Source organism: Elgaria multicarinata, chromosome 1 (assembly GCF_023053635.1).
Source record: "Elgaria multicarinata webbii isolate HBS135686 ecotype San Diego chromosome 1, rElgMul1.1.pri, whole genome shotgun sequence".
Classification (NCBI taxonomy): Eukaryota; Metazoa; Chordata; class Lepidosauria; order Squamata; family Anguidae; genus Elgaria; species Elgaria multicarinata.
Window position 1 is genome coordinate 19238704 of NC_086171.1, and position 22148 is coordinate 19260851.

A 22148-nucleotide genomic window follows, 5' to 3' on the forward strand; every position below is an offset into this window, starting at 1 on the left:
ACTATTAGGTTACAGCAGCTTTCCCCAACCTGCACTCCCCAGATGTGCTGGACAGCAGCTCCCATCATCCCTGGGGCTGATGGGAGTTGTAGCCCAGCACTTTTGGAGAGTGCCACATTTGGGAAGGCTAGGTTATAGTATCAGGATTAATCAAGTACTGGTGACTGAGGATGCCTGCATTTAGGGCTGTGCATGATTCAGTGTTGGAATTCCAAGGCCAAGGCTGAATCATGCACAGCCCTCTTTACAAGTGTTCAGTGAGTCCAGATCTGGATAATGTAAGGCAATCCATATGTTCATCCATTCAGTCTAGTTCCAGATTATTTAAGACAAAGCAGGTAACCAACCTACTTAGGACCTGTATATATAAAATCAGGCCACACTGGCAGGGGTTGATGGGAGTTGAATTCTAAAACTTCTGAAGGGCATCAGGTTGGTGAAAGCTGATAGATAGGATATATAATAATTAGATATACCTGGGTCTGATATACATACAAATTTCAGATAAATGCTAGTTCTGTGATATTCAGTTTCCAGGAATTAATGCATCAAACAGTAGGAAGGAACTATTTCTCCAAGAGAGCCTTTGATGTAAGGGCTGGCAATTACAGCTTGTGCAGAAAACCAACTGTATTCAGTCATTGGTATCACAACTAAATCAAAGGAAAGTTTTGTCAAAACACATTTCCAGGAGAATCAAACTTGTTGAGTTGTTCTACAGGAAGTCTTGATTACTAGGAGCAGAAATTGATTGAAGAGCATGATGAAACTGAGACTGCCACTAGAAGCAGGGGCGATGACCTTTGCTTTACTTGAGAGCATAATCCTATGTATGTTTAGACAAACAAATTCTACAACTCCCAGCTTTCCCCAGCCAGCATGGGATAGTGTCCTAAATATATATTTTTCCACACTTAGGACACACTTGTTTGCTTTGCAGTTGTTTGATGATTCCCCCCTCCCCAATTCTGAGGGGCCAACTAAACCCATTAATGAGAGGAAACTATTTCTGCACAAGGGAGGAGGGGGTTACCAGTTTTCCCCCTTCCACTGTGTTTAGTCCTTTTGCGGAGGCTCCAACTTTCAGGAACAGTTTTTGGTGTGGGAAGGGGAAATGTTGGAAAACCTTTGGTATGTGCATGCTGTTGGGCTCTTGGTCACTTCCCCTCCCCCCTTTATAATTTTTTTCCACACTCAGCAGTGTCTAATGGGAGCTCACGTTTGAGTGATTATAAAGTTCTCCGTATGTAAAGAACAGCCCAGGAAAAGTGTGAGAAAGGATATATGTATTTTAAGCAAAGTAACTGCACAAAGCTTCTAGAACATGCTTCAAGGGAATAAATCCCTCAACGTGATAATGAACAATGATTTAAATAGTTGATGGTTGGCTATTTAACCCACCATGGGTTAATGTGTTGTCTAACAGGAGCTTTTTTTAATGAACAGTTGGTTATTTGGCTGAAATAACCAATGCAAATTACCAACACTGCCAGTGTGGCTCTGCAGTGTGTGCAGAGTTGGTTATTTCCTTGGCCTCCATTGATCATTTTGTCAGCCGCAGAGTTGTAAGGCAAGAGAGGTCAAAGCGGCAGCTGTCGCTCTAGTCCATCTGGCAGGATAGATTGTAGGCAGCAATGGTTGATGGGATGAGTGAGTCAAGTCAGTGTAGACGAATAGCCAACTCAACACTGATCCTAATCTATACCACAGTTGATTATTGTAATGTGTCAGGAGGGCCCCATAGAAAAACAGCTGTTGAATTGATTATTACCCCACTGTTGACTATCATGATGTCCAAACCCAGCCAGTATGTTAGAGAAATTTTAAAGATTGTAATAAAAACGCATTGTAATAAAAATGCATTCAGCCAAATATTCTTGGAAGCATTTGTTGAAGGGATTTGATGAAAATCTGAAAATCGAAGTACCCTGGATCTATTGAGTTAATTTATTCCGTGCTTGTTGAAACCCTTAAAGAATTCAAATATGTTAGTGATTTTCCTTTTCTTAGCATGTTCATTTATATGTTTATCAATTCTAGCCTTGGTGCCTTTCATCAGTATGCTTGTCAGAGGTTTGAATGATGTCCTCCTATGTGCCTGGATCCCTTTGAAAAGTCAGTATTGTGCTAGCTACCTTGCATTGCCTGATAGAGAGTAACGTTCCATGATGTGTTAATAGCATTGCAATTTCAAACTTAACTGACAATCTGATCCCTATAATTTCTTATTTTTACATGGTTTTGTTCTGAAAACCTTTTTTATTCCTTCTATTTGAGTGCTTCTGTTGTATTGACCAGAAAGAATTGAGATGTGGATACTTTTGTCCAATATTGTCAGTTGTGAAGATGGATAGCATTTTTAAATTCAACTTCTTGAGGGCTGCTTTTCTGACTTCATCATCTAATCCTTTTTATGTCCAGGTTTGGATGAACATGGAGAGAAAAGAAGCCATCATGTGTTGTTTACATAAACCCTATTCAGACAACACACTAAGCCATGGTGGTCAAGCATTTTGAACTAAACATTATGGCTTAATGTGTCATGTGAATATTCCTGTTGGCTACATAACCATGGTTTAAACATGCTCATTAACCATTTGCTGCAAAATGGCTTAGTGTGTTGTCTGAACAGGCCCATTGTGACCTGAGCTAATGCATGGGTTGGTGTGTAGTCCAAGCCTGGCTAGCGGAGGGAGTGGCATTGTACCAACCCTACAATCCATGATTTGCAGTAGGGGTTGTGGGTGGGTATGAAGCAGTCACGCTGGGTTCAGTCGCCACATCAACCTGTGCTGCAGCACAGGTAATTCTGTAAATGATTTGTGCAGGGGTTGGTGTAGAAGCCACAATGGCTTTCCTCTTGCACTCATCCAAACACCTCTGTATTTCAGGTACAGCTGCTACTTCTGGGTTTTAGGATGCTTTCTTAGCTGTTTTGTTGTGCATTTAAATTCTTTTTCATCAGCTTGGACATGGGCATTACTTCTAAAAAAGTCTTTTTGCTTTGTGTATCTTCCTTGGCTCTGTTTCTACCATCCTGGCATATCTTGGCATTTGTCCTGATCCAATTCAAGTTGTGTGTTTTAAAAATCCTTGATTATTTTCAATGGGGATGAGGGTTCAAGTTTGTTTGGAGTATCTGATACATAAGTGGAAATCTGTTTCTAAATGTGAGTCTCCATAGTTGGATTGGGCACATGTATTTGTCTCTTGCTTTGTGGCAAATCTATTTCAATCATTTATAGTATATTTAAATAGCTTCCATTCTACCTACAGCAATTTGACTTCAACTATATGTTTTTAAATTCCTTTTAACTACTTCTCTCTTTCTGGTGCTGTTTTCTTCGAAATTAAATGACTGATACCCTGCCCACATATACACTGAACTAAATCATATTGCTATTGTTGCTAGGAGACTTAAGTGCAATCCTAAGCCTGCTTATTTCCTTGGAAGTAAGTGCCACTGACATATTTTTGAGAAGGCATGATTAGACTTAGCCATTTATCAAATCCTCAACATTTGGCTTCATCATTGGGTTTGCCATAGCCTGAGTTGCCACTTCAGCTAGTCAGTCTGAAATTATTACTTTCTCTGCTTTGTTGCTTTACTATTTGTTTCTTTTTAGAAATCACTGTTAACAATTTTATTCAATTTCTTGAGAGCATAACTTTGGTTATAAACTTGTAACAAATCTTATTCTATACATAATGTGAAATCATCTTTCTCATCCCTCTCTGGCCTTAATTGATGACTTCTTTCCTGTCATCAGCGTTTTCACCCCTCCTGTCTGAGGCACATGAAACAGGATGAGAAGGGCATTTGTTCTAAAACCTATCCTAAGGTAGGATCCTCTGCACATGGACATATCCACCCCCATTTTCCCAATTAATTGACCTAATCTTTATCGTGGGTGCCCATCCTGCATAACAAATGGCACAGACAGCAAATGTTTTTTACGTGCCTGGAGAGGAGTGAAGATACCACACAGTATCATAGAATCATAGAATAGTAGAGTTGGAAGTGGCCTATAAGGCCATCGAGTCCAACCGCCTGCTCAGTGCAAGAATCCACTTAAAGCATACCTGACAGATGGTTGTCCAGCTGCCTCTTGAATGAATGACTCTAGTGTGGGAGAGCCCACAACCTCCCTAGGTAACTGGTTCCATTGTTACACTGCTCTAACAGGGAGTTTTAGACAAGTACTGTGCTGCTCTTTGCTCCCTAGCTCAGTAAATGAGAGCCAAAACCATCTTAAGGTTGAAGAGTGCTACATATGTATTTACTGCACTCATCATTTGGACTGCTGGCACACTTGCTAAAACGGTTGGTTGCCTCTGGACTAGATATCAAGGTGCCTCAAGCAAGGGAGAACAAGATACCAGTTATCAGAAGCTTGAACAGAAGATAACTTAAGTAAATGCATTGATTTCTGTGAAGGCAGAAAGCCTGGAGCAGAATACAGGAAAGCAACCAAATACACAAATATTTGGAATAGTTTTGTATGGACTTCCACCACTATCCTAAATGCATTTATGGAAAGTAAATCTCACTATTACACTAGGTCTTATTTCCAGGCAAGAACTGGAGGGCTTTAAATTTAGAAGAATGATGTAATTGGAAAGCAATATGAACATATTTAAGACTTTAAATTAACACAAAACAGGTTGCTGCTAATCAACCTTCTATAGCAGCTTTGTCAGTCCTTGCCACAGAACACAATTTCATTTACCTGTGTGGGCAGGGTTTGGCAGAAAAGCCAGCACACTTGGACCTTAGCTAGATGTAAAGTTTATCCCGGGATCGTCCCGAGTTCATCCCTGTTCATGTAAATGACACACAGGATTTCCCGGGAGCAGACAGGGATGACCCCAGGACGATCCCGAGATAAACCTTAGGTCTAGCTTAGGCCTTGGGCAACAGTGTGGCCTCTTGTTTCATTCTTTCCTCCTCTCTAAGGAGCTCATAGCACTGTTAAAGCCTGCCATGTACAACATCACTCCCAAGAACTTCATAGCTAATCAGGGGTTCAAACCTGGAATTCCCACCTTTAAATTGGACACTGGGACAACAATAAAACACTGGCTGACTCCCATTGAGATGTCTGGTACAGGGTTTGTTATACATGAGATGTACAACCAGTCTGGTATATTCTGGGACCTTGTAAATATGAGAATTTAAATTTCATCCCACTTTTTAACAAGTTAAATGTAGAGGTCTGTTTTCCAGCACAGAGTAGCTTAATGATCCAATCCTCTACAAACTTGAGTATAAGCCTTATTGAATTAATAGATTAAGTCCTATTGAATGTGCATTCTTCAGAATGGATACCAGTTTAGCCTTTCTGGTAGGACCCAATAATTGCAAGGCTAACTGATATGGCTAAATAAAAGAAACTATATAAATATATCTTGATTCTCAGCTGTTCATGTTTCTTTGACATCAAATGACACAAACCACTCTTCTCATTTTAGTTGCCAAAATGTATTTAAAGGAATTGGGATTTACAAACAAATTGTCAAGATGTCTTCTTTTTCAGAATTATTTCTATTTTCTTCAGTATGTTCACTTCCTTAGTTGGCAGCTTCTTGAAAGCAAACATGGCAAGAGCTTAGTTCTCTCCAATTTAATTTCTTCCATGATAAGTTAAAATTTGTTTACTTGCAGCTCTGACTTCAGAACATAAAAATAAAAAATTGCTTTATCTACCTGAAAAATGATGAAGATATCATATGTCTAAATTCTTGGTTATATTTAGCCACTGGGTGGTGACATAGCACTTTTTTCTATGGTTGAAAGCCTGTTGTGCTGCTGAGCTGAAAGTTGGTAGTGACATACTTTCTCAAAATCTCCCTCCTTCTAGATACTTCCTGGCCACATACAACATAAGCAGGAATGTTAGAGGTTTGGTGAAGCTTCTGATAGTGTGGCTATCGAAACTCCCATTAGGTGTTCTCTGCATAGATTCTTCAGTCCCTAATACAATTGTAATTACCTCTTTTGTACTCTCTCTCTGACCATACAGCTATAGTAAGCGTGACTAGAAATTACTAATTAAAAAACAGCAGTGTTTGAACATTTTTGGCAGGAATGCTGAGATGAGACATACCTCTTTGAATACATTAATGCAATCCATTTATATGTCTTGCTTTATCCTGGATGAGTGGGAACATAAAAGAGATCCATTCCCTGCTTAATCCTGGTTACTCCCAACAAAGAGTTTACATTCTTCTGGATAACATTCAATTGGATTCTGAACATTTTTGGTATTTTCCAAAAGAACCATTATGCCACATGAGTTTTGGACACTGCATACTACTCAGTAGTGAGGCAAATAGGATAAGGAGCCTTATTAAGGCTTCTTTTTAAAGCAGTTACTTTAACATGGGAATGGAGCCATGCCGTGTAGCTCCACTCCCAACATTGTGTGCACCATTTCCCCCTTCCTCCAAGTATCTACATGTACAATGTGAACATCGGCGGTGTTACATGTACAATTGTATGGACATAAGGTTCCACATGCACAAGACCCCTAATTGTGCAGGGTACCTGATCATGTGGAAGCCTCCACAAGTGCTACTGTAGGCCAGGGTTAGAGGCTGTATGATGTGCACAATCTCAGGAGGCAGAACTACTCAGTGCATTCTGCCCTTATTCTTGTGTGGAGTTAACTACATTAAAAAAACACCTGAATAGGAGCTTGGGTATCACCTAGGAACAAGGGTGCTTCTGAATAGTAGATGCTACACCTACTCTGTCTCCATAGGAAGCTTTATTATTCCATACCTTGGGTTTGGTACTGGAAGGGTGCATTTTAAGCGGTGGAGAACTCCAGGTTTACTTAGAACTGAAGTTGCCTTGGTCTCATGTGACTGTTGCTTTTCCTGGGCCTCTTAGCAGCTTCTGATACAATGGTATCTTTTGGGGCTGCTTAGATGGGATAGAATGCATAGATGCTGTTTTTCAGGTGGTTCAGGTCCTTTCTGGTCGGTCGGTCCCAAAAGCTAATGCTGGGACACTGCTGCTCCACTTGTCAGTGCTACAGGGCTCCATCATGTCTCCCAAGGTATTTAGCATCAGCACGAACCTTCTGAAGAAGGTCTTCTGGAAATTTGGGCGATGTCAATATGTGGATGACCACCAGTCTCATTTCTGAATGAACTGTTGTTTAGCAGCGGTCTTGTAATGGATGAGGATAAACAAACTGAAATTTAATCAGACAATATGAACTATTGTTTATGTGCAGCCTGCCCCTAGTAGCAGCCCCTGCCAGGAATATGTTTTACCAACTGCATCCTTCCTTGGATAACCTGATCTTGCCATTCATACCCTAGTTACCTCCAGATTATGTTACTTCAGTGTGCTCTATATCAAACTGCTCTTGAAGACAAATCTGGAAACAAAATTTCAATTGGTTCAATGTTGCTGTCAGATTTTTGAAAGGAGCTAGTAGGTTAGATCACATTATACTGACTATGTTCCAGTTTTACTGAATATTAACGAGAGAAACAGGCAAAGGATCATGCCTGCTATAGCTGGAGTACTACACACACACACACACACACACACACACACACAAAAGACCAAATGACACCAACTGCCTTGTGGGAAGGGATTTGGGGAAGTGAGGGGAGAGACAAAGGCAGGCATAGAAAACACATCAGGTGCCTGTGTCCTTGCCTCCCTGGCCATCCACCTTGTCTCCCTGACAATCTACTTCGAACTGCTTTATCGGAAGGACCCTGATTACATTTTATAAATGTCTTTTCATGCATAGTACTTGTAAACTGCATTAGAAGGATTATATTCCTGAAAACAGACTCTAAATAACTGGGATAATAAATTGCTTCTGGGCTCACCTTTCCCCTGTACAAGCTTGCCCAAGAAATTCATTCTACTTCTGAAACTTTGCTTTGGGCCTCTCCAGTGTCACTTATGTGTTGGGCAGGTACTTGGGTTCTTCCTTTGAAGCAGTAGATTTTTCAGGCTTCTTTATTTATTTTATTTATTTATTTATTACATTTTTATACTGCCCAATAGCCGAAGCTCTCTGGGCGGTTCACAAAAATTAAAACCACAAAAAAACATCCAACAGGTTAAAAACACAATTACGAAATACAGTATAAAAAGCGCAACCAGGATAAAACCACACAGCAAAGTTGATTATAAGAATAAAATACAGAATTAAAACAGTAAAATTTAAATTTAAGTTAAAATTAAGTGTTAAAATACTGAGTGAATAAAAAGGTCTTCAGCTGGCGACGAAAGCAGTACAGTGTAGGCGCCAGGCAACAATCTATTCACAATCTGAATAGCCTCCTAGAAAAGTCTTCTTGGCTATATCAGTGCTTTCTTTTAGGTGGGCCTCAAAGCCATTTTATTTCAGCAAATAAGTTTTTTAAAATGTGGGATAGAAATTATGGGAACAATGCATAGATAATTTTTCCACCAGAGGAAAAGCTAGCATGAATTGGAAGGAAACTGACTTTACCCAGGTGTGTCCGGATGCTCTCTCTCTTGCTGTTTTAACTTCATTTTTGTCCCATGCAGTCCTTGTACTAATAGTCTTGCATTTCATACACAGTTCCAAATCTCACTCCCAGTGTACCTACCCAGTTCCTTCTTTCTTGCCTCACTGGCCACCACATTATTACCAGAAAATGATAGATTCTTTGAAAACCAGAATGTAGGAAGTGAAATAAACTGCACAAAGCATATGCAAACTTTGTACAATTCTGAATATAGGACTTTCATTTTCTAGGAAAAAGATTGGATTGTGTATGTGGGAGAGTACATTGACCTAAAAAAAAGTGCATCTGAATGCATGTGGTTCTAACATTTGTATTGCAGTGTGGGTTTTTATATAACACAATCTCTCCCTCTCTCTCTCTCTCTCTCTCTGGCCTTAGCTACACGGGACTTTATGCACATGACTTCATCCACATGACGCACAGGGGATCCCGGGATCAGGGAGAGATCATCTCTCCCTTGCCCTGGGATATAGCCCTCTCCTTTGGCCCCATTTTTTCCACAGTCCCGGGCTGAGACCGCGGAATGTGTGGCCAGGTGCTGCGGGTTGACCCAGCTCCATGCGATTCCATGCGAGGAACCGGGAGCTGCGCACAGGGCACAGCACTTCTCAGGAGCACTGCGCCCATCGGGGGTAGGGTGGAGGTAGCGGGGGAAATAATTTAAATTTTAAAAAGGACTTAACTTTAGCCCACAAGCGTTGTGTGCTGCTGGTCCTTTAATTTTTTTTTTTTTTAAAAAAAGGCAGATGCAACGCCTCTCCTGCTGAGGTTGGCGTGTGTCATGTGTAGAGACAGGAGGGATCTCGCGTTAAACACAACACGAGATCTTTCCTCCTCCGTGCCGGGATAGCAGGTAGGTCAAGCTAGCTAAGGCCTCCCTCTCTCTCTCTCTCTCTCTCTCATATATATATATATATATATATATATCTGGCAAGGTAAAGATCATGTCTTAGACAACTCCCCTAATTGATGTTCTTAGTTATTGAAGAAATTTTCCAATATGTTCCTACTGAACTTGTAAGTCTAGTACTTCACTTTCTGAGTTCCTTCTTTCTTGCCTCACTGGCCACCACATTATTACCTGAAAATGATAGATTATCATTTTCCTAGAGTGGGCATCATTATAAGCTCTCATTTCCTGTCCTGTTTTTCATAGATTCTGATTCTGACCACTTATTCCTCTATAAGCTGAAAAGTGTTCTCTGCCAGAAACAGAAATTTACAGTTCCATTCGGTTTTGGCCCCAAGTGTTGCAGAAATACTTACTTATTTAGAGCATTTTTACAGTGCTTTCAAGCAAAAAATGGCTCCCAGAATAGTTTACAAAGATTAATGACAGATTATTAAGAATAATAATTAGTAATGGAACACAGATTGCATAATGGCAGAAGTATAAAATTGCTGGAAATTTTAAGACCATGGGCTGGGGGGAATATTTCCTGCTCTTTAAGGGGAAATGGAAAATTGTAAAATATGCAGTAGGAAGATCTGGAGACTGTGGAAGACTGGTGTACAGCATCTGTCTTCAGCTCCACAGCATACTATAGAGTGAATGTAACTCTACAGCTTGACCAAGTATGTTTGGGAATGAGCATATCTACAGCCTGAGCCATTTCCTGGTTCCAAGCTAGGGCCTCTTCTACCTTTAGCACAGGAACCGAAATTGTCAAAACTGTTATGATTGATACTTGCTTTTAAAGCCCTTGTTATATTTCTTTTCCGTTGTTGTTGTTGTTTGCATAACTCAAAACTGCTGGTGTTCTCTGATGTTTTCCTTGATCAGTATGGATTTTCAGTAGGTCTATTAATTGCATGACTGGTGCCTCCCCCCCCCCCAATCAATCTCAGAAATAGAACACAACCTCTATTGCAATTGTATCATCCCTTCTCTTCCATCTGTCATAAGCTTTTTCATGCGCTATATACTAGGGCAGCGTTCCCCAAGCTGGTGCCCTCCCAACACCCCAGCCAGCACGGCAAATGATTTGGAATGCTGGGAGTTGTGGTCCAAAACATCTGGAGGGCACCAGATTGAGAAAGGCTACATTAGGGATTCTAAAGCCTTGTCATTTAGCTGCCTGACTAATGGGAGCAATAACACTCAGAATGCCCAGATATAGTTATGCTTTCTTTCCCATCTTTAGCCATGCCTACCATATTGATTGCTAATAAGTCACACTTATGCAACTGACAACCAAAGTTCAAACTAATATTTCCAAGTTATTTATGTTGAATAATTCAAAACTGGGTTAGCTTTGTGCTGTATTAGATATCTGTTGGGATAGTGGTGCAGCTTTGATATTTTTTAGCAACTTTCAGTAGAATTGACTTTAACTGACTAAAGGTAGAGTCCTGGTAGCAATGCAATCCTCTTTTTCTGGTGCTTTCATCTTATTCAAACTGAGTTCTCTAAAAACATTTAAGTGAGGGAAATTGCCTACAGCGCTTGGTTGCTCCTCGTGCTCTTACTTTGTAATCATACCCCTCCCACTTTCCAAACCATAAAGAAGCTTTTATAGCTTCAGGCAATTTTAACACTTTAATGTATCATTGGAGCATGCATTAAATCAATAGATTGAATAGTAGGAGGGATGGAAAAAACTGAAAAGGAGGAGTGATGAAAAATAGTAGTAGGTGAAGGGAAAACAGATTATGAAAGTTGGGGAACTTGTTATTTTAAAAACTGTTAGCAAGGCTTAATCTTCTGTGTATCTCCCCTTTGTTTTTGAGGACAATTCATAAATCTTAAAATAGTCATGATTTCTTTTAGCAAGTGACAACTTGTGAAAGTGCTAGATAATAATACACACACACACACACACACACACACACACTTTTAGTTCAGGGATAAGCAACCTTTTGGGGCATGTGTGCAAATAGAGAAACTGTCCTGGACAGCACAACAAAATGGCTGCTGTGGGAGGTATGGTTAGTCACAAAGGACAAGTAATCTGCCCGAAAGACTGAGTATAAAGCAGAGGTGGGATTTGAGCCCCAACACACTAAAGTCCTTTGAACACCGCATTTTCAGCACTGACAGAAACCTATTTCACAGAAGGCAAACTCTTTCTCCCCACCCCCATCAGCCAGCTCATTCTCCTTCTCTCTGTTCCTCTCAGATCACCACCCATAGTCATGCATGTGCACTCTTCCATGGTTTGACACCCACACCCATCCATATATCCATTCTCTATATCTATCTATCATGCATGTACAAGCACAGAAAGATTCCTGTCTTCTGCTGACTGCAAGCACAGAAAACCCCATACTTTTTCAGGATGGCTGCAAACCCCAGGCAGGTATTAATACCTACAGTATTTTAAGACTTTTAATGTACTCACTGTTCTTCTTTACATGATTCTACTGTGAGCCTTCAATTGATTAATACTTAACTTAATTGATCAGTTCTGCTTTAATGTACCTCAAGAATGTATCCTTCCCATAAAATTGTAGAATAATTGTATCTTGTGTAAGAGAGCCTGTAAGATTTCACCTAAAACTATGAAATGAGGAACAGGTATCATTTTAACATGATACCTGCTACCTTAAGATGTGGAAATTTGAAAAAAAAATGTCCTTCCCCTAAACAGCTCAGAATGTTATATAATGATAAAGGCAGGGGTAGGTAACTTGGTGCCCTTCAGATGTTTTCTACTACAATTCCCATAAATCCAGCCAGCATGGGCAATAGTCAGGGACCACGGTAGTTGTGCCGTCCAGATGATTTGGACTACCAGTTTGCCTACCCAATGACATAAGGTATCCTCTAAACACGTTGTGAATGGGCTAGCTGAGAGATTTCTTGCCTGAGGCCATTTGCTACACTTTATCAAGAATTCATGGGGCATTTGCTTTATCTTCTAGTCTTATTTTTAAAAACTAGAGAAACCAGGTGAACTTGAATTTGAGTGTTTGTGTGTGTGTGTTCTCTGTGTTTGTATGTTCAAAAGCCAGTGAGTGGTCTTTGGAAATAGTTGTATAAGTTTCAAATCATTTGTAGCTTTGGGAATACTTAATACTGCCTGTGTAGATTATTCCTAAATAGTTATATTTGGCTCAGTCTAGTTGGTTTTAATGACAATACAAAATGAGATCACTTTGTAATTATGCAGTTTGCCTATTAATAAGTGTGGGTTGCAGAAAGCATATTACCCCTATATTAGCAAAATTATATTGATTCCTGCTGTGTTTCTGAACTCTATTCAAGGCATTGACTGGTACTATCAGAAACCAGACAGAAGTAAAAGTTCAAAATGGTATAAAGCAGTTTTCATTAAAGAATCCTGATGTTTTTCAAGCCTTGGCTTTTCCACAGGGGAATAACTTATATAGAAAGGCATACCTCTTCTCTAGGCATGTAAACTCTTCTGAAGCTCTTTGGAGTAGGTTATGGGATATTCAACCTGGTGCCCTCCAGATGTTTTGGACTGCAACTTCCATAATCCCTAACCATTTGCTATGCTGGCGGAGGCTTGTTGGGTTGTAGCCCATATCATCTGAAGGGCATCATGTTGCCTACCCATGGACTAGATTCTTCCAGGAGTGAATGATGTTGCTTGATCCTACAGTTTTTGCTCAATTCAAAATATGGGCCTGGTTCACATGATTTCTATAGCCCAGCATGGCTTAAATTATTTAAGCCATGGTAGGTTGCAGTGTGGTTGAGTGTGGTTTGATAACCATTGCGTAGAAGTGTAGAACTCCAGTTAGAAAAAATCTCTTATGGAAGTGTTGGGAAGATTTCTGCTTGAACCTTTGGTAAGCCACTGCCAGTTCAACAGTACTGGGTGTGACAGCTCGTTGTACTCTTACAATATTTTTGGGGCATGAAATTTATTCCAAAATATGTATATTACAGTTGTATCCAGACTGTGTTCACTGAACTTAATTCCCAGAGTTCAACTAACTTAATCCGGATCTAATCCTTCAACCCTTCTTTGCTTTTATAACTATTACACTGTTGGCTAATATTGCTAGTACCTGAAATAGGTCCTGTGAAATAAACAAAATACTGAAACAAATCAGGTTTGTATTACTAGCACAGAGTACGTTTTCAAGAGCTACTTTTAAAAATATGTAGCTCTTGAAAAATATGTAGCTCATTTAGGATGTAAGATATGGGTTTGCTTAGGTATAATTTTGCGGGATGAGTTTACTTCATGGAATACATCTGTTTACAAAACTTATTCCAGTAGTAAACTTTACAAAACTGCCTCAGTCTCCTAAGAGAATAGCAACTTCAGTTATTAAGTGAACATTACCAAACACATAGTATTGCTGTTGAAATTATTGTTGATTGTAAGTAGAGCTATCATACTCATCAGAATCTATAGCAATTTGGGGTTTATGTAATTTCAGCTCCTAATGAGGGAGGGCAGAAACAACGATACAATGAAACAAGGCTAAGCACCCACATCCACCCACACCCACTTGGCTTTCTGAGCCCTTGAGATATCTTGCTCACAGCACTACATCTAACAGTATTGACAATTTGCTATCTGGATGCTGTGTTCTGCCTCAGAGTCCAGATTCTACATGTTACATTTTTTAACATCTAAACAGTGTTTATTGGTGGCAGCTATCTTTTCTGAGAAATTTATTTAGCAACACTTAGGCCAGTCACCACTTCAGGTTTTATTTTCCTTCCCATATCAGTGACCACTTAATAGAAATATACTAAATCTTACTGAGGTCACATTAAATCTTCCATGTTCACATAGAATAGCAGAGTTGGAAGGTGCCTATAAGGCCATAGAGTCCAACCCCCTGCTCAATGCAGGAATCCACCTGACAGATGGTTGTCCAGCTGCCTCTTGAATGTCACTAGTGTGGGAGAGTCCATGACCTCCCTAGGTCATTGGTTCCATTGTCATACTGCTCTAACAGTGAGAAGTTTTTCCTGATGTCCAGCTGGAATCTAGCTTCCTGTAACTTGAGCCCATTATCTTCTTTTCTCAAGGCTAAATATGCCCAGTTCTTTCAGTTAATCCTCATAGGGCTTTATTTCCAGAACAGTGATCATCCTCATTGTCTGCATCCTTCTTGAAGTGTGGTGCCCAGAACTGGACATAGTACTCACGATGAGGCTGAACCAGTGCCGAATAGGGGAGAAGCAGTACCTTGCGCGATTTATGACTATTAATGCAGCCCAAAATAGCATTTGCTTTTTTTTTGCAGCCACATCACACTGTTGGCTCATTTTAAATGCTCTTCACTATAACTGTGCTTCTCCCCAGATATAGCTCTTGCATCCTTACACATTTCGAAAGAGGTTCCTTTCTCTCTAATGGCTTCACAAGTTGGGCTGTCAAGTGCCATAACGTATATCCTCCAGTATAGAAAGATACAGAGATGCTTGCCTGTTGGTGGCCTCCTCTTAGTTCATGCACCATTGGCAAAGCTCTGGAAAAATATCACAGAGCGTGCACATGATTTGGCTCTCCGCTGCTCCTTCCCCTTCTCTGCCCCTACGAGGGTAGATTAATCAGAGACTATTTCACAAGAGCAAGAACATATTGAAAGTAAGGCATGTTGTCTCTTAGGGAGAGTTTTGGAAGGGAATAATGAGATCTAAGATGTGGCCAATAGGCAACACTAATCCAAGATTACCATAGATATGGTGTGGGTGGGAAGCTGTATATTCTGCTTGTGCATGTGCATACATAGTTTTGTTTGAATGGTTTGTGGCAAAAGGATGTTGTTGGGTGCTATCCCATTACAGCTTTTAAAAATATATTTTCAGGATTTTGTATTTGCACATGTAATCCGGGCCGGGGGTAGGTTGTTAAAACTTCTTTGGATTGGTTTTTATATATTTGATACAGGATAAAATAAACATTTGTTCATGTGAATAAAATTCCTGCCTATTGCAAACTAAACTTGTATCTTCTGAGTACCGAAGCTTCTCCCTAGTGAGCAGCATTTAGTTTCCAATGAGGTAGAATTTGGGATATAGCTTAAATATTTGCCTGTTGCCTCCAATACATGTGGGGGAAACTGGATGTCATACAGATGAATGAAATGTGAGAAACTTTTGATTTGCACTATTTAGACTGAGTTGAAGTATGGTGGTACCTTACATGGGTTGTCTTCATTTTCATAGGGAGGGCTGGGAAAATATTTTAGATCCCTAAATGCAAGCTTCTCCCTTTTAGGGGCCACAACAGCTTAGAGCCTTTTTAGCCTTGTCCTTTTACATTTTTTATCAAATTATTAACTTAAATGTTCTGCCTCTCCCCCCCCCCCCCATTTCTCTGTAGTCTTTGTATTTATTTGCATAAGTGCATTATGTTCCAGAAACCTTAGTGTTTTTGGCAACAATCTTGGTTTATTCACTGAAGGAAAAAAATGCTGTCAGAATCTCTGAAAGCATAATGTAAGTGTCATTAGCTTCCTACACTTGCTTTTCAAGGAGAACCTATTTACTAGGAGGAAATAGGAATGCATTTATTGCAGAGTATAGTTATAGCAACTTAATTTTTAAAAATAGTTTTAAGAAAACCTCCATTGAGTCTCACATTTTCATTTTGAGAACGGCACTACATGTTGAAAACTTTCTACCCAGTTAGAGTGGTGAGTAAATGAATGGATTTTTAAGGAAGGAAATAGTAAGAATGTTAAATACCATACATTCTGTTAAAACCGTATATAATGAAAGCTATTGTGAAGGACAGAGTGTGTGTAATGCAAGTTGTTCATTATGGCCTCCTGAAATGCCATGTTTTGGGATTTTCCTTTTACAAGCAACAGTGCAGAACTGTCTGGTTTTCACAAAGGAAATATGCACTCTTGTAAGACTTCTTGTTTGATATGCTTAGGTTGTTGAAGTAGTTAGCTCCTTTTTCTCTCTGTTTATTTTCTGAACATTGCAGAATAAAGTCTCAGGCGTACCTTTTCTCCTCAATGTCATGTACTTCTGTTTACTTTAGTATTGGGATTATTTTGGTCATAGTTAGAATTTAATGCTAGTATCTTTGTATATGAAAGTGCCTTCAAATGCGGGTCAGTAGTTTGCTACATAATGAGGGTCAGTAGTTTGCTACATTTCATTTGCGTGTCTATGTTACATATGAGAAGCACTTATATAAATATATATAGAAGCACTTATACATATATACACAATAAATGCTTGAATTGTATCATTAACATTAGTGTTGACTTCTACAGTTTTCTGTACAATGCTACAATGCAGTAATGTGTGCCTGAACTACTAGTGAACCGCCCAGAGAGCTCCGGCTATTGGGCGGTATAGAAATGTAATAAATAAATAAATAAATAATAGTGCTAAAATATTGCTTGAAAGATAATTCATTGAGGAGAGGATGGTGTGCTTGGCCTTAAACTGGTCACATTATAATTTTTAAGGTGAATTGGTATATTACATTTACTGTAATTAAACCTAAACAGAGCTCTTGCTCAATTTCTTCCCTTACATTTGTTTTCTCACCAGCAATGCAGCAAGTTTTGGATAACCTTACGGACTTGCCCCCATCAGCTGCAGCTGAAGAAATAGACCTTATTTTCTTGAAAGGAATTATGGAGAATCCTATTGTAAGATCCCTTGCGAAGGTAACAAATATTTTTGTTAATGAATACTCCAGAATGTTGTGTGAAACAAGACTGAGGAGGATTCAGTTAGTATATGGAGGATTACTGGACTTCGTCAGGTGTATGATGGGGCCTAGATGTCTGTCTGTCTGTCTGCTCCTTAGTGTGGATTGTGAATTCTTCTCTAGCCCATTGCAAGACTTTAGGGGAACTGGGTGCAGGGAGCTTAAATTAAATCAGTAGGTCAATCAGTCTCTAGTCCCTTCATGTAAGCAGTAGTGCCATCTGACATGTGAAGGGAATTTGGGAATGCCTGAGCCTTTTAGATTTTTTGTTTTGGCATTTTGCATGATCACATCAATTTGGTACCTGAAACTGCCCCTAAATCATGGACCCTCCCAGGTAACTCTCGAGTTCACTGGCAACTCTAGATATAATCTCGTAATTGCTGGTTCAGTTACTGTATTATAAAACATTAAGCTCACAAAATTTTGCACTTGATTTCAATAAATGGATATTGATTTGTTTTTCTAAGACTTGTAACTGTTGAAGAGATGTGGAAATGGGAAACTTCTGGTTCATGCAAACAGATGAATTAAGAAGGTCTGATAGCTGCTTATGAAGGAAATGTAGCAGATGAAGCTATGAATGGAAATTTCCATGACAGAATTATTGTTTCCCTATTAAAGAAAAAGGGCAGGTTCTCTTTAAAAAATGAGAATATGGACAGTATCCTGTACTGCTCCCACTCTAGCGGGACACACTGAGAACCTAGCAGTTCCCAAAGCAATTGGAAATAAGCAGAAACCCTCATTTCAGGAACAGCACAGGTCAGTAATGCTCACAGAAAGGAGCTTCATTGATCTGTCCTGTTTTGTAAATTAGTGTTTCCACTTGTTTCCAAGGTTCCTTTAGGAAGTGGTAGTTCCTGTTGTGCTCACAGTACAGTAGAATCAGCGAAAGAGTACATACTGGAAATCTGGATATACATGCTGCATGCTTTCTTAGTATCCCTTTTCTTGTATTAAGGACTAGAGTACAGAATGTAATCTTGGAGAAATAGGCCTATGCAGATTTTTTTTAAACATAAGATAAGCATTCTGACTTCAATAGTGGGACTTGATATTTGTAATTAGGAAGGAGGTGTAAAACAATATTGATTTGTTTATTGATGGTGCATAGAATTTTTTGTAAGAGATCACTAGATACTATTACACTACCCAGGTTGCCTGGGCTGAGGGAATAACTATTAAAACACTTTCAAAAGCATAGATATGTCTTAACTGCTTCCACAAAGCTGCATGCCAACAATAATAACCTTGCTTTTACTACTAGAGATAGAGGGGCAGGTTAACTGCTCAGAAGGCACGCCTGTATGTTTTGTTTAACTGAACTGCCATTTCAAAGTATCCTGTGGCAAAGATACAAATCTTAGATGATACAAATCTTAGATTATGACTATCTGAAAGAGCAATTTGCAGCAGATGCAATACAATTTGAGAAGCACAGTTGTTATCAATATACCAAGAGGGTCATGTAAAGTAAATGTTAAATCAAAGGCACTTTTCCTGATAGTATTCGGTTTATTCTGTAATCTTCATAGGCTCATGAACGACTGGAAGATTCTAAACTTGAGGCTGTAAGTGACAACAATCTGGAATTGGTAAATGAGATACTTGAAGACATCAGTCCATTAATAAACAAAGATGAAAGCATTGCAGAGTTGGTTGGTATACTGAAGGAGCCACACTTTCTGGTAACAATACTTTACAGTCAATAATTTTAAACAATATTTTTGTTCACTTTACTGTAATGTATCAGAAACAATGTTCACCTCTCGAAAGATAAAACACCGTGTCCCTCATCCAGATAAAGTTAATTATGGTTAATGAAATTTCAGATTTGAACATGACTAACTTTTTCTGAAATGGAGCTTAAAATGAAAATTAGTGAGAAAGATTAAATAGAAGCTCATTGGGCTTATATGAATTGAGGTTATTAAATTTGCAGAAATATTAAAGAAACCTTTCCTTCCTAACATTGAAGAACCACTCTGGATTACTGAGAAGAGGCATATAAATTTATTATTTTCAACATTTGTATACCACTCCACATCTAGATAGATTCCTGAGTGGTGAAGAACAAGAGATAAAATGAATGAAAGATAAATAATGAAACATGATATTAAAATTATTATTTAAAAAACAGAGTGCCAATAAAACCAAAGCTGGTCAACCAAAGAAAGCTTCCTGGAAAAGAGCTCTTTTCAGGAGGTGGTGAAAACAGTGCAGTGTTGGTGCCTGCCTGACTTCCAGAGGCAGGGAGTTCTATAGGAAAGAAGCCACCACACTGAAGGCTTTTCTCTGGGTGAACTCCATTTGGCCCATAGGTCCACGTTGTAACCACCAGGAGCCCTCTGATAACTCTGATCTGCCCTCTGATCTGGCAGGTTGATAAAGGAGAAGGCGCTCTCTCGGGTATCCTCGTCCAAAATTCTTTAAATCCTTCTCTCTTATTGTTGGGTCAATCATAGCTTAAGTATAAACAAATGCAGCTAAATTAATTGTATCACTCCACTCACTCTGTAACTCTTTATTTGCAGTCACTCTTGGAAGCCCATGATATTGTGGCATCAAAGTGTTTTGAGTCTCCTCCTTCTAGCCCAGAAATGAATAATGCTTCAGTGAACAATCAAATAGTACCAGTAGATGCCATTCGTATACTTGGCATTCACAAAAGATCAGGGGAGCCACTGGTGAGTATTTAAAGAAAGACAGTTGTGTTTTCAATGAGATCTAAAATACAGAGGGAGGAAAGTTTTACATACTGGTTTATACTGGCTCTGTTGCTTTTCTTTCAATCAGAGTTGTTAGATGATATGCATTCTAAGTAGAAATTACATCCTAAAGGCAGAAGAGAAGTGGGATACGAAAACCTCTAGAGCAAGGGTCCCCAACCTTTTAACCTTTTGGGTGGGCACATCTAGAATTTTGAGAGTGTCATGGGCATTCTCACAAAATGGCTGCCATGACGGGTTTGGCCATTCCTAAAATGGCTGCCATGGTGAGTGTGGCCATTCACGAAACATCCATTTCATAGAATGCAAACTCTTGAGGCTAATGTACTCAAGAAGTACAAGGGAGAGGTGGAGGTTTTGCTCCCAAGACACAAAACCAGTCTTTTGAACCCGCAGTTTTCTGCGCAAATTGATAAGGCTCAGTGACAAGTAACCTGGCCAACCAAGAGGCATTTTTGGAGATGAAGATGGTGCTGGGGACAGATACTTTGTGTTGCAGAATGCCAGTCTCTATGATCATGATGATTGATTGATTGATAATTACTTTTAAAATCTTTAAATTAAAATAATCAGAAGGCAAAGGGAACCTGATAGAGGTATAGATAGTCACCACATTGGAGACCCCACCTCTAGAGACTCACTGAGCAGTTCAGAGCTTTTCAAGGAGTGCAAGCCTTCTCTGTGTGTGTGTGTGTGTGTGTGTGTGTGTGAGAGAGAGAGAGAGAGGGGGGGGGCAAGGGGAGGGCATAGAATGTCACTTTTTAACATTTAACATATTACCCAGGTTGATAGGTAATATTAAACCTGATTTATTTATGTTAACTGGGTATATAAAGTTCCTTAAATACATTTTGAGAAATAGTAGTGAAAATACATAGCAGTTGTCTAACACTTCCAGTACATGTGCTGCTGAATAGATGCACAAGTCAATATTAATTAGCCCAGATATGACTGAAATTATTGTGACCAGAAAGGCATGTTGGTCTGTCAGTTCCTTATTTGAAAACCCTTTGCTTTTGAATTTCAAGATCATAAGAACGTTCAAGTTTTAATAGGTTTTATGTGGCATCGATTGATAAAAATAAGAAATCACAGTATTAAGGTTCCAAGTTTTGAACTGGAGTTCAGTGTTTCAGAGAGTAACTCTGTTGCTTTTCAAATGTTCATTTAGGGTGTGACATTTAGGGTGGAGAATAACGATCTGGTAATTGCAAGAATCCTTCATGGAGGAATGATAGATCGACAAGGTCTTCTACATGTGGGTGATATCATTAAAGAAGTTAATGGCCATGAAGTCGGAAACAACCCCAAAGAGCTGCAAGAACTTCTGAAAAGTATTAGTGGCAGTGTCACTCTGAAGATTCTTCCTAGCTACAGAGATAATATTATTCCCCAGCAGGTCAGTAGCACTGTGCTTGATTTGACGTTATTCAGAAACACATCACACGTTTATTTCCTTTTCCTCACACTTAACTAAATATGCTAGCTAATTCAATGATGTGTTCATACTGATAATAACCATTTGTCTACTAACCACTTATCTTCAATTGATGTTTCACTAACAACCAGTTGACAGGATATGCAATCCTAATAGAGAATGTACGCCATGTAGGATTAACATGAGTCTTGTGTAGATTGTAAAATGCCACGATTACATCCCACAATCACACTGGGTTTTCTTTTATTCTTCATGTGCTGTGAAGCTGCATTTGAGTAGTTGCTCATTGCTGTCTATAAGAAGGCTTTACATTAAGTTCTTGAAGAGGGTTGCTTTGTTTATTTGTTTGTTTGTTTTGCCAATTGTGCAAAATGCAGCGGCAAGATTGATAACTGGGACCAGAAGGTTCGAGCATATAAGACCCACTCTGGCCCGCTTGCATTGGCTGCCTGTATGTTTCCAAGCTCAATTCAAGGTGCTGGTTTTAACCTATAAAGCCTTACACTGCTTGGGACCACAATACCTGACAGAATGCCTTTCCCAACATGTACTTACCCGAACACTATGTTCAACATATAAGGTCCTCCTCTGGGTGCCCCCACCCCAACTGTGGAACAATCTCCCTGACAAGGCCCACCTGGCGCCTGGGTCTGTTTTTTGGCACATTGTTTTTAAAGTTGTTATAGTGGTTTTAAATGTATGTGTATTTTGCTTGTTTTTGTGGTTTTTAATCTTTGTATATTGTTTTTAAGTGTTTTATCTTATGTGAACTGCCCAGAGAGCTTCGGCTATGGGGCAGTATACAAATGCAATTAATAATAATAATAATGATAATAA

General features: G+C 39.3%; 2 protein-coding genes across 4 annotated transcripts in view; one reads left to right on the forward strand and one right to left on the reverse strand.

Annotated features, from left to right (window-relative positions):
- CDCP1 (CUB domain containing protein 1) overlaps window positions 1-22148 on the reverse strand; it is a 451994-nt gene that overhangs the window by 253134 nt on the left and 176712 nt on the right. The gene's annotated exons all lie outside the window — the stretch shown is intronic.
- Window positions 1-22148, forward strand: part of PALS2 (protein associated with LIN7 2, MAGUK p55 family member) — a 44052-nt gene that overhangs the window by 4692 nt on the left and 17212 nt on the right. For all 3 annotated transcript variants that reach the window (XM_063123981.1, XM_063123989.1, XM_063123998.1), the window contains exons 3-6: window positions 16979-17097; window positions 18680-18832; window positions 19679-19831; window positions 21045-21272. In XM_063123981.1, coding sequence (XP_062980051.1) covers window positions 16981-17097; window positions 18680-18832; window positions 19679-19831; window positions 21045-21272 — 651 coding nt within the window. In that variant the 5' untranslated portion in view covers window positions 16979-16980. The remainder of the gene's footprint in view (window positions 1-16978; window positions 17098-18679; window positions 18833-19678; window positions 19832-21044; window positions 21273-22148) is intronic.